Below are 12545 nucleotides of genomic sequence, written 5' to 3' on the forward strand. Positions count from 1 at the left end.
TCTGATTAGGGAGATGCAACTCCTGTAAAAAAAAAAAAAATCACTTTCCACTGCAAATTATTTTTTGGAGGTTATCATGTGGTGGTAGGAAGTTAAAATAGTCAAGTCTGTCCTAGTTATTTCAGTGAGCTCTGAAAACTGCTGACAGGGAAATTTCAAGAAGCAAACTGTAGGTGAGTTGAGTTATTGTCATAACTTCTATCTCCTTGGAACACAAGCCAGTGATTTCCATCACTGGAGCTACTGCTATCTCAGTGGGATGGTGCCTTGAGCAGCTGCTCTAAGCTGTCCCAGCTCAGAGCAGTGTTCTGGACCAGAAGCCTCCCCAAGCTCCTGACTGCCTAAATTTTTGTGGAATTCTGCTGAATATGCCTGAAGCACTTCTTTTTGTCTGACAACTATGCTAATCAGCATGGCTGAAAATGCCTGCCAAGTACCAGAAAGCAAAGATGTTGCTGTATAGCAGCCAGCTCATCTGTAGGGCTTCATAGAAGAATTCCCAGCTCAGCAGAGTGTGGGACCAATGTGGCATTAGGAGATAATTATGTGCAAGGTGTGAAGTGATTTTTATAATTCACTTCCCCAAATCAGTGCTCTTCCTGCAGGGGAATTGTTTTATGAGAAGGAAAAACCAAAAGCTGTCTGGCAGAACAGGCATTTGCCTCAGGCCCTTATAACAGCCAGCACTTAGACACAGAGAAGTCCTTCACAGGAACAGTCTCAGGAGCACTGAGTGGCATTAGGCTTGGGCAAGTTATGCTCTTCAACTTAGTGCAAAGCTACAGTTGTTGTAACCTTTTTGATGTTAATTTGCAATCTGGACTCCACTGACTGCCCCTGGTCTTAGGGGAGTGACAGAAACTTTTCCCTTCAAACTTTGTCTGTCACAGGGAGGAATTTTCACATCAAGGCAGTGCAGGTGATACTCCCAGTAGAGCTTCATTTAATTTATTTACCTAAAATAGAATTTCACAAATAGGATGATATTCTTGTTCCTTTAAAAATGAATCCAATGTCTTCAGGCACAGACCTGACCAATCTTTTCCAATACCATGTACTGTACCCGTGGGACACAGCCCTGTGAAGTGAGATTGTCACTCTTAGGGCACCATTCTCCCCTTTTTCTCCACAAAATCATCTCTAAAGACAGGACTGCACACAGCTGTAACTGAACATTTTGCTGTGCATTTTAGGAACAACACTGACTATGAAGCTATTGTGACCATTTCTGGAATGCTGGAAGAGAAGCCTTGCAAGCTGCACCTCAGAGGGCGAGGAAAGCACCGTGGGAAGGTGCCTTAAACAAGACAATGTGGGACAAATGTCAAGGTAACGGGTTGGATGCAGATGTGCCAGCAGCTGAGCCTGTATTTTCCTCTACTTCTGTTTTAGTAGGGACTGGAATTTTAACAGAATGAAAATTTAGGTTATGAGGAAAGAAATTCTCATGGTACCTTAACCAGTCATAATCACACTCCGTACTGTTATTGCTGTGGTAAGCTTAGCTTTAGTCACAGAACAAGGTTTTAAATTGCAAAGCAGCTGTGTAAGTCAGCCCAAAGCCCTTTGCAGAGCCCAGCATACCTTGAATTACACCTGAAGACTGTTCATACCTTAAAGTACCTTTTGTTTTGCCTCATTTATTTGTTTGACATTAAAATGGACATGGACACATAATAAAAGCAAGAACTGGTGAATCGGCCAGCATTCCCCAGGCTGTTTGCTCAGTGCCTTACAAGAAAAGGGGAAGAGCAAACTTTCCCTGGTCTCCTTGGAAAATTACCAACCTGTGTGCTTCATCATGCTTGGGCCTTGAGAACATCCCCTTCAGCGACAGAGGGAGGAACCCTTCTTCCTTTTCATTCTTTCCCCCCACATGGTTCCCATTTACTCACACTTCTCTTTAAATTATTTTAGTATTATTTTAGCTAAAGGTCGCTGCAATTCCCACTTCTGAGTCTGTTAAGTCTTCCACTCCCATTAAACAAAAAGGCTTTTGTTAATGCCTCTTTACCCCCTCTAAATAATTCCATTTTTTGGCTCTAACATCGGGCCTGTGTGATTGCTGGGTGAGACAGGCTACAGCATAGGATTGTGAAAATATTGAAGAGCTCCAACTCATCACGACCTTCAAACTAACAATCATCATAAAAAGGAAACAAATGTATTGCAAGAACCCAATTGTATTAAGTGCAAAAACAACAGTCAGGACAAAAAACTTCAGTTTGTTACAAATTTAAACCAGCAATGAGTACATTTCTTTTTCAAGCTGAGTTTCAGTGATCTTCCTGTTCAGACAAGAGAAGAAATAAGGGATGACAAAAAGACACAAGATAGAACATGTTTGTATTAGTACTGAAGGACTGAGCTGTCACTGATGTTCATGTAATGCTTGCAGTAAATGTAATGCTGCAATTTGCTTTATGTTATTTAAGTAAATATGACTAAGCACAAGATTGTCCTTGGAGTCACACAAACTGATAATCAGACCTGTATTGTAAAAGAAGGAATGGCCACATCCAAATTCCTGGCATCTAGCAATCCAACAGAACCTTTCTGTTCAGGCATTTCCTGTGGAAATTACATTCCAGTCCTTCCACTTTCCCTCACTGGAGGCTTCAGAGCAGCTCCACCAGCAGCGAGCTCCAGCCCATTCCTCCAGTGTAGGGACAATTTAAGACACAGACAACTTCTGACTGGGCTAGGACATACAGTTGTGAAGGCAAGGATGTCAAGTCTTTGCTTCAAAACAAACTCTCTTAAACTTCTTGCAAAATGGTGAAACCTTTTAAGAAAATGCTGGAAAAGACTTTTCATGTGGACTGATGTTTTCATTTTGAGTAACCCTTTTTGCCAATTTATTGTATAAAAACATTGTCCCATGAACTACTTCTCTCTGGTAATATTCACAGAATAAAGAGATCAATTAAATTAAAAATCTTCATTCATAATCACCATACCAGGGCCTGTAACTGAATTTCAGATGAACTAATTTCTTATGTCAGGAAGCCAAGTGCCAGTTTTGCATTTCCTCACCTTCTTAGCAGAGCTGTACCATTAATTCTACTTCACAATTTCTGCCTAAAATTTGTAGATCTAGTAACAAATCCCAGAACCCACTTGATTTCAGTGCAAATCACTTGCTATGACCAGGGAAGGCAGAGAGTGAGCTGTGGTGTTGTTCTGTCAGCACTGGAGCTCACTTCCCCGGGTACTCGAACACAGCCGCGGCGCCCATGCCAGTTCCAATGCACATGGACACGACTCCGTACGCTCTGAAATAGAGAGCATGTGGAAAAGACAGCTCAGGCTTACATCATCCAGGTAAAAAGAATAAAAATAAAGAATACAATAAATTTGAGCTGTCCAGGACTCTCCTGTGTCACTAGGAGAGACCCAGGGAATTCAGCTTCAAAGGCATTCAAGGGATAGAGAAAGCTTCACCCAAATGGATGGTTACCCCATCCAAGGGATGGAGAAAGCTTAAGCCAAAGTGGTTACCCCTGAGCCCGTGGTAGCTGCACACCCAGCAGGTGTGAGGCCAACACTGATGCTCAGCACTCACCTCCTCCCTCTACGCTTCAGCTCATTGAGCAAAGTGACGACCTGGCGAGCACCAGTGCAGCCCAGGGGGTGTCCCAGTGCTATGGCTCCTCCCAGGGGGTTCACCTTCTCCATGGGAATGCCCAGCTTTTCCACACAGTACACAGCCTGGAAAGACAGGAATGGTTTCATGGAGATGCTCTTGTCCTTTGTAGTTCTCAGCTCTCCTCCTCTAGTTCAGAGGCCTTACTCCAGCTAGACCATCCTTCTCGCTGGAAAGGAGTGGAACTGATCCAAGGCACAGAGAAGTGAGCTAAAACTGTCCACTTCATCTCAAACTGAGCCCACACACATTCAGACAGACAACCTGACAATAAATCACAGCCCTGGTGAAATGTTGCAAGTTGGTATGAGGGTACAATAGCAAAAACTACATTCTTATTTAGTGGACTTTTTTTCCTAATATTAAGCTGTATAAGCAATGCCCTGCTCATTTTTAGTTGAGGGAAAAGGAAAATAGTCTGCACATGTTATTAACATTTGGCTGAAGATGTAATATGTGGAACAAGTTAAAAATCTTAACCTGGACACCAAGCTGAAATACATTCAGTTGCCAAGCAATGCAGCAACACAAACATGATGCTCACTCACCTGGCTTGCAAAGGCTTCATTAATTTCATATATATCAATGTCATTCAGAGTCAGACCTATGGGCCAGAAAAGTAAGGAATTAAAAGGAGGTATTTTTGCCTCATGACTGTATCAGATAGTAATTGCCTGACAGCCTCCCTCTATGAATTCCAGTTCTACTCCATCTGAAAAAGAAGAACCTCAGCTCCATGTGGGATATCTACACTTGAACAAGTTTATGTACAGCAGTGTCTAAAGACTGCAAAACATCACAGTTCATGGCATTGTGTCACTGACTGCTAAATTTCCTCAGATTAAGTGTGATTTCTCTGCAGAGGGATTAAGGATTGAAGGGTGTTTGGAGAGTGAAAGATAAAGCTGCAGGTGGGCCTGTGACTGTAGCCAGGCCAGGCTAAGTCAGCTCATCGGCTATAAAAGCTGTTTAACCCAATGAGTGTGGAAAAAACCCTATGTAAGATGACAAAATTGTAGAGAGAAAAAACATTAAAAACCAAACATAAAACCACCCCCAACACATCAGTCATAATAAAGAAGAGAAAACAGCACTAAGTGAACACACAATCACTTACCACATGTCAACTCTTGTTGAGCCTGTGCAGGGATTTACTCCTGAGCTTCTCAAAGGTGAGTGAATGACAATTTACACACCAGTACAAGGGAAGAGCATTGCAACAACCTGAGGCAGGACCTCTTTTAAGGTTTTGGATTTAAGTTCACTGTTCCAACAGCTGCACATGCTTGAATAATATAACCTTAAATCTCCATGCAGGGAGTCTGATTTGCTTGTGTCAAGCACTGCCCGAATGAGAGGTGGTTCTCACCTGCCTTTTCCACAGCAACAGGGATGGCATAAGCTGGCCCTATGCCCATCACGTCGGGTGGCACCCCCACCACAGCAAAGGACCTCAGCACCCCCAGCACCGGCAGCCCCAGCTGTGCTGCCTTGGAGCGTTTTGCCAGGAGAACAGCAGCTGCTCCATCGCTGACCTGGCTGGCATTCCCTGTTGGAAGAGACCTGTTAACATCCTTTTTGTTCTAGTGAAGGCAGGTAAACCAGAGGAACAACACAAATGTTAACAGCTGAGCTCACCTGCTGTAGTGCTTCCATCCTCTTTGAAGGCAGGTTTCAGCTTTGCCAAGCCTTCCAGCGTTGTGGAGGGCCTAATCCCCTCATCTTGGTGCACAGTGATTGTTTTCTTGTTGCCATCATTATCTGAAACAGTGGTCTTCACTGGAACAATCTCAGTTTTAAACAGTCCCATCTGCTGAGCTTTTGCTGCTCTGGTAAAAAACGAGTATGAAAGGTTAAAATATTTTGGAGGTGAACTGTAGAAGGACACCAGTTAGACAGAGAATGAACTAAGGTGGAATTTGGTATATCATCACTGAGTGGTGGTCAAGACAACAAGCAAATTCTTATTTCCATTCATGGGAAGACAAACTTTTTACCTCTACATCAACATAACGGGCATTGTCTCCAAATGTGGGTCACAGGATCACTCGTTTCTGAGCAAGATCCCCTTTCTGTTCCCATCAACACCTCTGTGCCTGACTGACCACCACCAGCCCCCAACATGAAGTTTTATTTGTCCAGGGGTACAGTCACATCACAACTGTAAGAAAATAAATGAACCCTGAACTAGCAATACTGAACAACTGCCATGACCTGGCAGAATACAATTAAACCAGAATTAGCTCAAGCCACACAGATTTAATCTTTCCTATCAACAAGGTATTTTAAAAGCCTTCCAAGTGGAGTTGATTTAGATTTACCTTCCAGAGGTAAATCCTTCATAGAGAATACAAATTGGAGACTAAAAGCTTGTTTTACCCCTTCATCACTTTGCAATTTTACCAATAAAATGAAAATAATTCAATGCTCCCAGGTAAGCGAGAATTAGAGCAAAGTGCTGAAGGACAGGTCAGTAACACCACAGACATCCTGAGACCAAGGCCAGAAAGTCACTTGCCTCATGTGAGCGTGAGGATCACATTCACATACCCTTTTGGTTATCAGTTCCATGGCAGTGAGAAAGGCTGGCATGCCAAGTTCCCTGAGCAGCAGGGCCGGAATTTAAAGGTTAACTACCCTGTGCAGTGGCTTCCTGTGTTAGATAAATAACTGGACCGGGCTGATGCTTAAACAGAGCTCTGAAAGCAAGTTAACTCTTTGATGGCAGAAACTTTACCCTATCACCTGCCACTGCTCTGCCAATACAGCCCCACGGATTCCGGGGTCAGTTGACTTTGGCAGTGATTTAACCCAAGCGGAAGGTTATCAGAGGCAGGACTGGGCTCACTCAGAGCCAAACACCTGCAGCAAGGACAAGCCGCTCTTCTCACAAGCTCAGCAGCTCTCTACAAACAGCCACACTCAACTATTCCCTCATGGGAAAGGCTCCTTCTGCTGCCGCTCCCACGTTCAGGTTCCAGTGATCCTGAGCCAAAGTCACTACGAAAATACCTCACCATGCACTCATTCCAGAAACCTCCCTGAGGCTGTATCATAGAAACACAGAATGGTTTGGGCTGGAAGGCACCTTAAAGATCATCCAGTTCCACCCCCCTTGCCATGGGCAGAGACCTTTGGATGCTGAGACAAGCACTCACTGTTCAGGGTCTGTGTGCCCAGTGGTATTTGTGTGACGTCAGTCACACAATCCCAGTACAGCTCTGGACTCCCGCCCCCTCCTCACACACAACCCTGCGCAGGCACTGAATTTCAGTCTGACACCCTCAAGCCTCTTTGCTCACTATTAAGGATTGGAAGGCAACACAAAGGCTGCACTTCACTAGGAAGTAGCAGTGTGTTTTGCAGCTGTACATTTCTTAACTAAAAGAATAAAAAAATCCAAAAAGACTAACAAAACAAGCGTTTACTTTTGTTGGGAAGCCAAGGCAAAGGCATCTTGCTTCTTCCGGGAAACTCCAAACTTCTCTGCGACATTTTCTGAGGTTATTCTGGGGAAAAAAGCATCACAGAATTAATCCAAGGACACATCTAATGGAGCTGCAGTTTGCTTCTACTAAGACCACATGAGGTACAAGCAATGGCTTTAGTCTCAAAGCCAACTGCTGCATTCTCAACTTAGAACTGCTGGCAGAAGCTAATCCAGAATCAAATCCAGAACCAGAATGAGGCTCAAATCCATTCTCCTTGCTCAACAAGCCATTGAGCTTAAGACAAGAAAATCTTTGATCAGAGTTGGTGATCTCTGCCCATTTCACATCATTCATCTTCCACCACAACCAAGGATGCCAGCACACATGGCTCCAAGCTCACCACATTCAGGTTGATTTGTAACTATGGTCACTGAGGAGACAGAGCATCTATAAAACCCTTAAACTGTGGGAAGGGGAAACACTTACCCCATAGGAATAAGGCAATCTCGAGCTTTGGGGTTATCCATCATGCTGGAACTGATATCACCAGGGTTATTTGCACTTCTGAGGGACATTGTTTCCACACTAAACACAAGAAAAATTTGAATTGCTCCATTAAGCCTGATCAAAACTCAGTATCCTGACAACATGCCTTCCTATTATCCCACAGAAACGCAGCTGCTAATTAGGAACTGGCTGAGGCAGAAGCTCTTTAATCATCAATTTAAGAATTATCATGAAATGAAAACAGATTGTGAGATTCAATTGGTTCTTGCTTCACTAGAACAGGATACCAATGTCAGCAGTTAATTTCTTGTGTTTCCCCAGCTAGGAAGGAATTGCTATGATTCTGGCACATTTGTCCTCAAACATAATGAGAAACCCAAGGTTCAAGGGCTGGAGTTTTCAGTGAGATTGTCAACAGACATAAAAATACCGCTCAGATCTTAAGAACAGGTTGGCAGCAGAAAAAGAGAAGTATTAAGCAAACCACGGCAAAGACATTTCAGTGAGTTGCACCATTTGTGTTTTGCAACACAGGGTGCAATCTTTGACCCACAAATGAATTAACACATTAAAGATACTCAAATTTACTGCAGAAATACAAAGCCATCACTTAAGACTTGTGAGCTTTTGTAAGGTCAGTCTAGATTATGAAGCCTACAATGGGAAGAGGGTTTGAATTCTACTCTGCACTACACAAATACCCTCATGAAGAATAAATAACAAAGAAACCATCCTGGAAAAGGCAAGCAGAAAGTAAGGCAGCTTGTAGTAAGTTCTATCAGCAATTTAAACTAGCTCTAAGATGGGACACTCCATCACTGACTTCAGCTGCATCTGCTCCTGAAGGAAGGCACAGGACCGGGTTTTAAGTAAGAGAAACCCCAGCAAGCATCTTTTATGTTGTCATCCACTGTTTCTCCACTCTGTGGAAGAGTAAGACCTAGGATAAACCCAGCTCCCAAAAGCTATTTGCAACTTATGGATTGTATGTCTTCATGGAGGACGGTGCAGGGCAGAGGCCAGAGAGCTTCCCACAACAAAACCCAGTGTCTTGCACCCAGGGGTGCAAAGGCTGTCAGTCCCTTTAAGCACGTCTTGGTGGACGCTGCCAAGCAACTTCTTGAAAGGAGTGTGTTAAAGTGAAGGTGTCAAAAGCATTACACAAGTGTTGATCACACCAGGTGCTCTGCCTACAGCAGAGGAACACACCTGTCCCGCTGAGCTCTTTATTTTGCAGCAGTCTGGGAAGGGAAGAGCATTCTCAACACCTTATCTTGCTCAATGTGTGTGTGCAGGTGCTGAGAAGCTGTAAATACAAACTTTTGACTAAGGACTAAAGGATAACTGTGTGCAGTAATAAGTAATGAAAGATTAGCACCATCAAGGTATAAAAAAAGAGAAACCCAGTATTTTAGCCTCAGGATTACTGAATAGCTTTTTTTTCACTTATTCTTCTGAAGTCACTGTGTATGTGGTCACTAGTATTCCCCCAAAAACTAACCTAGCATTTACATAATCCTCCAAAAAATAAACACTGCTAGTGATGTTAGGACTGAAGCACAGAACAGCTCGTCTGACAGCACAGAACACATCCTGTAAGTCTGCAGAACACTCATTAGCACAGGTAGGACATTAATTTCTTCATTCAAGAGAGCTGCTGGTCTTTCAAGAGACTAGTTAATTGGAGATTAGCTAAAAAGCTAATTATGGCAAGCTATTGCAGAGGGACAGAGTGTTACCTTCAGGAAGCCTAAGCAAGCACTATGAAAATACTTCCTTACCCACAGGCCAAGCCAATGTCATATGATCCACTTCGGATGCCACCTGTAACAGCAGTGCATAAACATTCTTACTGTCATCAGGAGCAAAAGCATTTCCAGCCCAGCTGCAGTTTCCAAACACCTGAGCAGCCAGTACAGCCAAATGGGCATTTCCTCACCCTCCTGCCTGCCAGAGTGAGAGCCAGGTCAAGGAGCTGATGGGGCTGAGGACTAACATAGGGCCAGAGGAAACTGGAAGGACCATTCTGGAAGCTGCCTGATATGGAGGTGATGGTAGAACTTGTCCCCAAAAAACCAAGTTACTTCTCTAGGGATTAGCTCAGCCACTCAAGGATAGAAAAGTATTTAGCTAACATCACACTGAAAATTCCCACCAGCACAAGACATTATCATTGTTTTACTGCTCAGAGAGACTAGAGGACAAAAGGAATGAGCCCTTGGGTTGGGGCAGGCATTGACTCTGATGCCAGTGCCCACAACACCTACCAGCTATGTTGATAATGGCCTGTAGCCCCGAGGAGCACTGCCGGTTCACACTGGAGCATGGCACTGTCTCTGGAATACCACTGGAAAACAAGACAGTGTTGGCAAAGACTCAGTGATGAAACAAACCAACAACCCAAAGCTCTAAAGAATGCATTAATCCACTTGATTAGACTTTAACCCTCAAGTTCCAGGCAGATCACTTTATCCATTTCTTGATCTATTTGGTCCTGCACCAAGGGAAAGCAAAGTTCAGAGGTAATTTCCACACTTCATTTGCAAGAGGCTCCAAGTCCTGTTTCCCTATGGGTCTGTCTTCAGAACGTCCTCTGTAAGGAGGGCCTTCCCTGGGAGATCCTGAGCTCTGACCCAGGCCACAAACCCTGAAAAGCTCTGTAATATTCCTAATTATGGCAGGCTGTGCCTGCACCTCTCTAAAGCGGTAGTTGTGCAGTGACTGACAGAAGGAACAATAGCAATAGAAACTGGCTGAAATATTTGGAATCTGGGATCCAGCTCAGTACAAGCCACTGACCAACACGGGGCAATGCCAGAAAGATCTGAGCCCATCCATGGTTCTGGGACCAGACACAGCAGAGAGAAGTGCAGCCTCGCAGTGCAGAGAGGCAGCAGATGCAGATGGGAGCCCACAAAACATCACATCCCTTTCAGAGGCCCAACACAAGCAGCACAAACAAATTAAACAGCTTCACCTTCCTCCCCGTCCCTCTGCCCTCAGCATTCTCCAAGCGCTCGATCAAAGTCCAGTTTCTAGGCAAAAGGTGATTGGCTGTAACTCCTGGGAGTGCATGAGCCTCACTGCAACCTCTGACCCTGTTCTGCTCCATGGCCCAAGGAGGAGAATAAGAACCTCAGTCTGCTTGAGAGCTTACCTTAGAAACTGTGCAACTCTTGCAATCAAGGCGCCAGCTCCAGGCTGCAGCACATTCCCTGAGAGCAAAGACACAATTCCAGTCAATTGGCTGCATTCCCCTCACAGGCACTGAAGGGATGTTCCCATCACCACAGCTTGGTACTGCCCAGCACCAGATCAGAGCCCCACCACCAACAGGACAGGCGTGAAAACCGAATGCTACATGCTAACCCCTTCCAACCCCACCAGACTTGTGAGTATCCCACAGGACATGAGGAGCCTGTCCCACACAGCTGTCCAGACCAGGAGTTTCACTGGGCAGAGGCTGTCACTCACCCACACAGATGTCTCCCAGTACCTCAGGACGGAGGTTAACATCCTGGAGGACAGCTGTCATCACAGCAGCCAGCAGCTCATCAGGTGTCGTGTCCTAAAAGCACAGGGGATCAGCACCACCAGTGAACACCAGTAAGTGCCCTGTGACCAGTTCAGTCTCAGACCACTTCAGAGGGCTGGCATATGGTGCTAAAGCAGCTTTACTCCACTTCTCAGCTCACGGTGGTCGTTGTTTTCCTACCACAGCAGAATTACCTGCGTGTTTTTATCCCAGGTTTCCTTCAAGCACTGTAACACACATGCTGCTTTCTCACCTACCTCGGTTTTACAGGAACATGCTCTGCAGGGCCTTCAAAATCACACAACTACAGATTTATGTGACAAGACCCAGCAAATGGAGCCCCTCCATTTATTTTGTGAAAGAAACTGGGGTGATGCCTCAGCTGGTGGGAAGCACCACCAGCATGAGACCCGTTTGTTAGGATGGCAAGGAACGAGCACCCTTTGGGGTCATCCTGGCACCATGTTCTGGCCCAGGACTGTGGATGCCACCCAGGGAGAAGCAGGTTCCAGAAGGGTGGCAGGTCCGTGCCAAGCTGTGCAGATGAGGGACACACCGCTTGAAAAGCGGCTGCTCCGTGTGACAGGGCAGGTGACAGCGGACTGTGGCGGTCCCCGGGCTGCGAGGGGAGCTGGGGACCCCTCGACACAAGGCCCGACTCCTTTGGGGGATGCCACTGGCGCTGCCACACCTGGGCCACGCACCCCCAGCATTAAAACCATCATAAAACGTTGGGATTTAAACTCTTCCAGAACAGAGCAGCTCCGGGGCGGTGTCTGGGGGTCAAGCAGGGGTCCAGCACCCGGACGTGCGAGGAGGGGAGGCGAGGAGGGGGGTACCCCTTTCCCAGTGGGGCTGTCCAGCACCTGTGGGACCCCGCTCCGCAGGGGACAGGCGGGCAGGACCCCCCAGCCCGTACCTTGAAGCCGCCGCGGCGGGCGCGGCCGATGGCGGTCCTGCGGCCGTGCACCACCACCACGTCGTCGGGGCTGGGGGCCGACGGGGAACCCCCGGCACAGGGCACGGCCCTGGGGGCGGCCCCCGAGGCCGGCGCGGCCCCGGCCAAGTGCCCCAGCACCAGCTGCGCCCGCCGCGCCGCCGCCGCCATCTTGTCACAGGCCCGGCTGGCTCGCTCGCGTGGGCCCGCCCCCTCATTTGCATACAACGGTGGGATAGGCCGCGGTACCCGTAAATCCCCGCCCCCTCATTTGCATATCCCGCCCCTGGGCTAACCCGCGCTCCGGCCCCGAGCCCAACAAACCGGCTACGGTAAAGAAAAAAGGAAAATAAAGGATAAAAAGGGGGCAGAAGAAAGGGAAAAGGAGGAAAACACAAAAGGAAACGGGGGAAAAAGCAGGGGGGAAAACAAAAAGAAAAAAGGAAAAACGGGAACAGGGAAAAGGGGGGAAAAAAGGAAGAAAGGGAA

At 46.3% G+C, this 12545-nt stretch overlaps 2 protein-coding genes across 2 annotated transcripts in view; one reads left to right on the forward strand and one right to left on the reverse strand.

The window, feature by feature from the left end:
- The window catches only part of DLEC1 (DLEC1 cilia and flagella associated protein), a 34090-nt gene extending 31593 nt beyond the window's left edge, over positions 1-2497 (forward strand). Inside the window, exon 38 of the mRNA XM_032097696.1 lies at positions 1194-2497. Within this exon, the coding sequence (XP_031953587.1) occupies positions 1194-1302 (109 nt within the window). The 3' untranslated portion in view covers positions 1303-2497. The remainder of the gene's footprint in view (positions 1-1193) is intronic.
- ACAA1 (acetyl-CoA acyltransferase 1) lies at positions 2166-12242 on the reverse strand. The gene is made up of 12 exons (XM_032097846.1): positions 12039-12242; positions 11059-11152; positions 10742-10799; positions 9852-9931; positions 9366-9408; positions 7564-7662; positions 7075-7155; positions 5285-5475; positions 5016-5195; positions 4195-4250; positions 3566-3711; positions 2166-3275 (listed from the first exon to the last, which is right to left on the reverse strand). Exons 1-12 carry the CDS (start codon positions 12225-12227, stop codon positions 3200-3202), a joined length of 1293 nt encoding a protein of 430 aa, XP_031953737.1. The 5' UTR covers positions 12228-12242; the 3' UTR covers positions 2166-3199.
- Between the last annotated feature and the right edge of the window lie 303 nt (positions 12243-12545).

The sequence above is a fragment of the Corvus moneduloides genome, chromosome 1 (assembly GCF_009650955.1).
Source record: "Corvus moneduloides isolate bCorMon1 chromosome 1, bCorMon1.pri, whole genome shotgun sequence".
Taxonomy (NCBI): domain Eukaryota; kingdom Metazoa; phylum Chordata; class Aves; order Passeriformes; family Corvidae; genus Corvus; species Corvus moneduloides.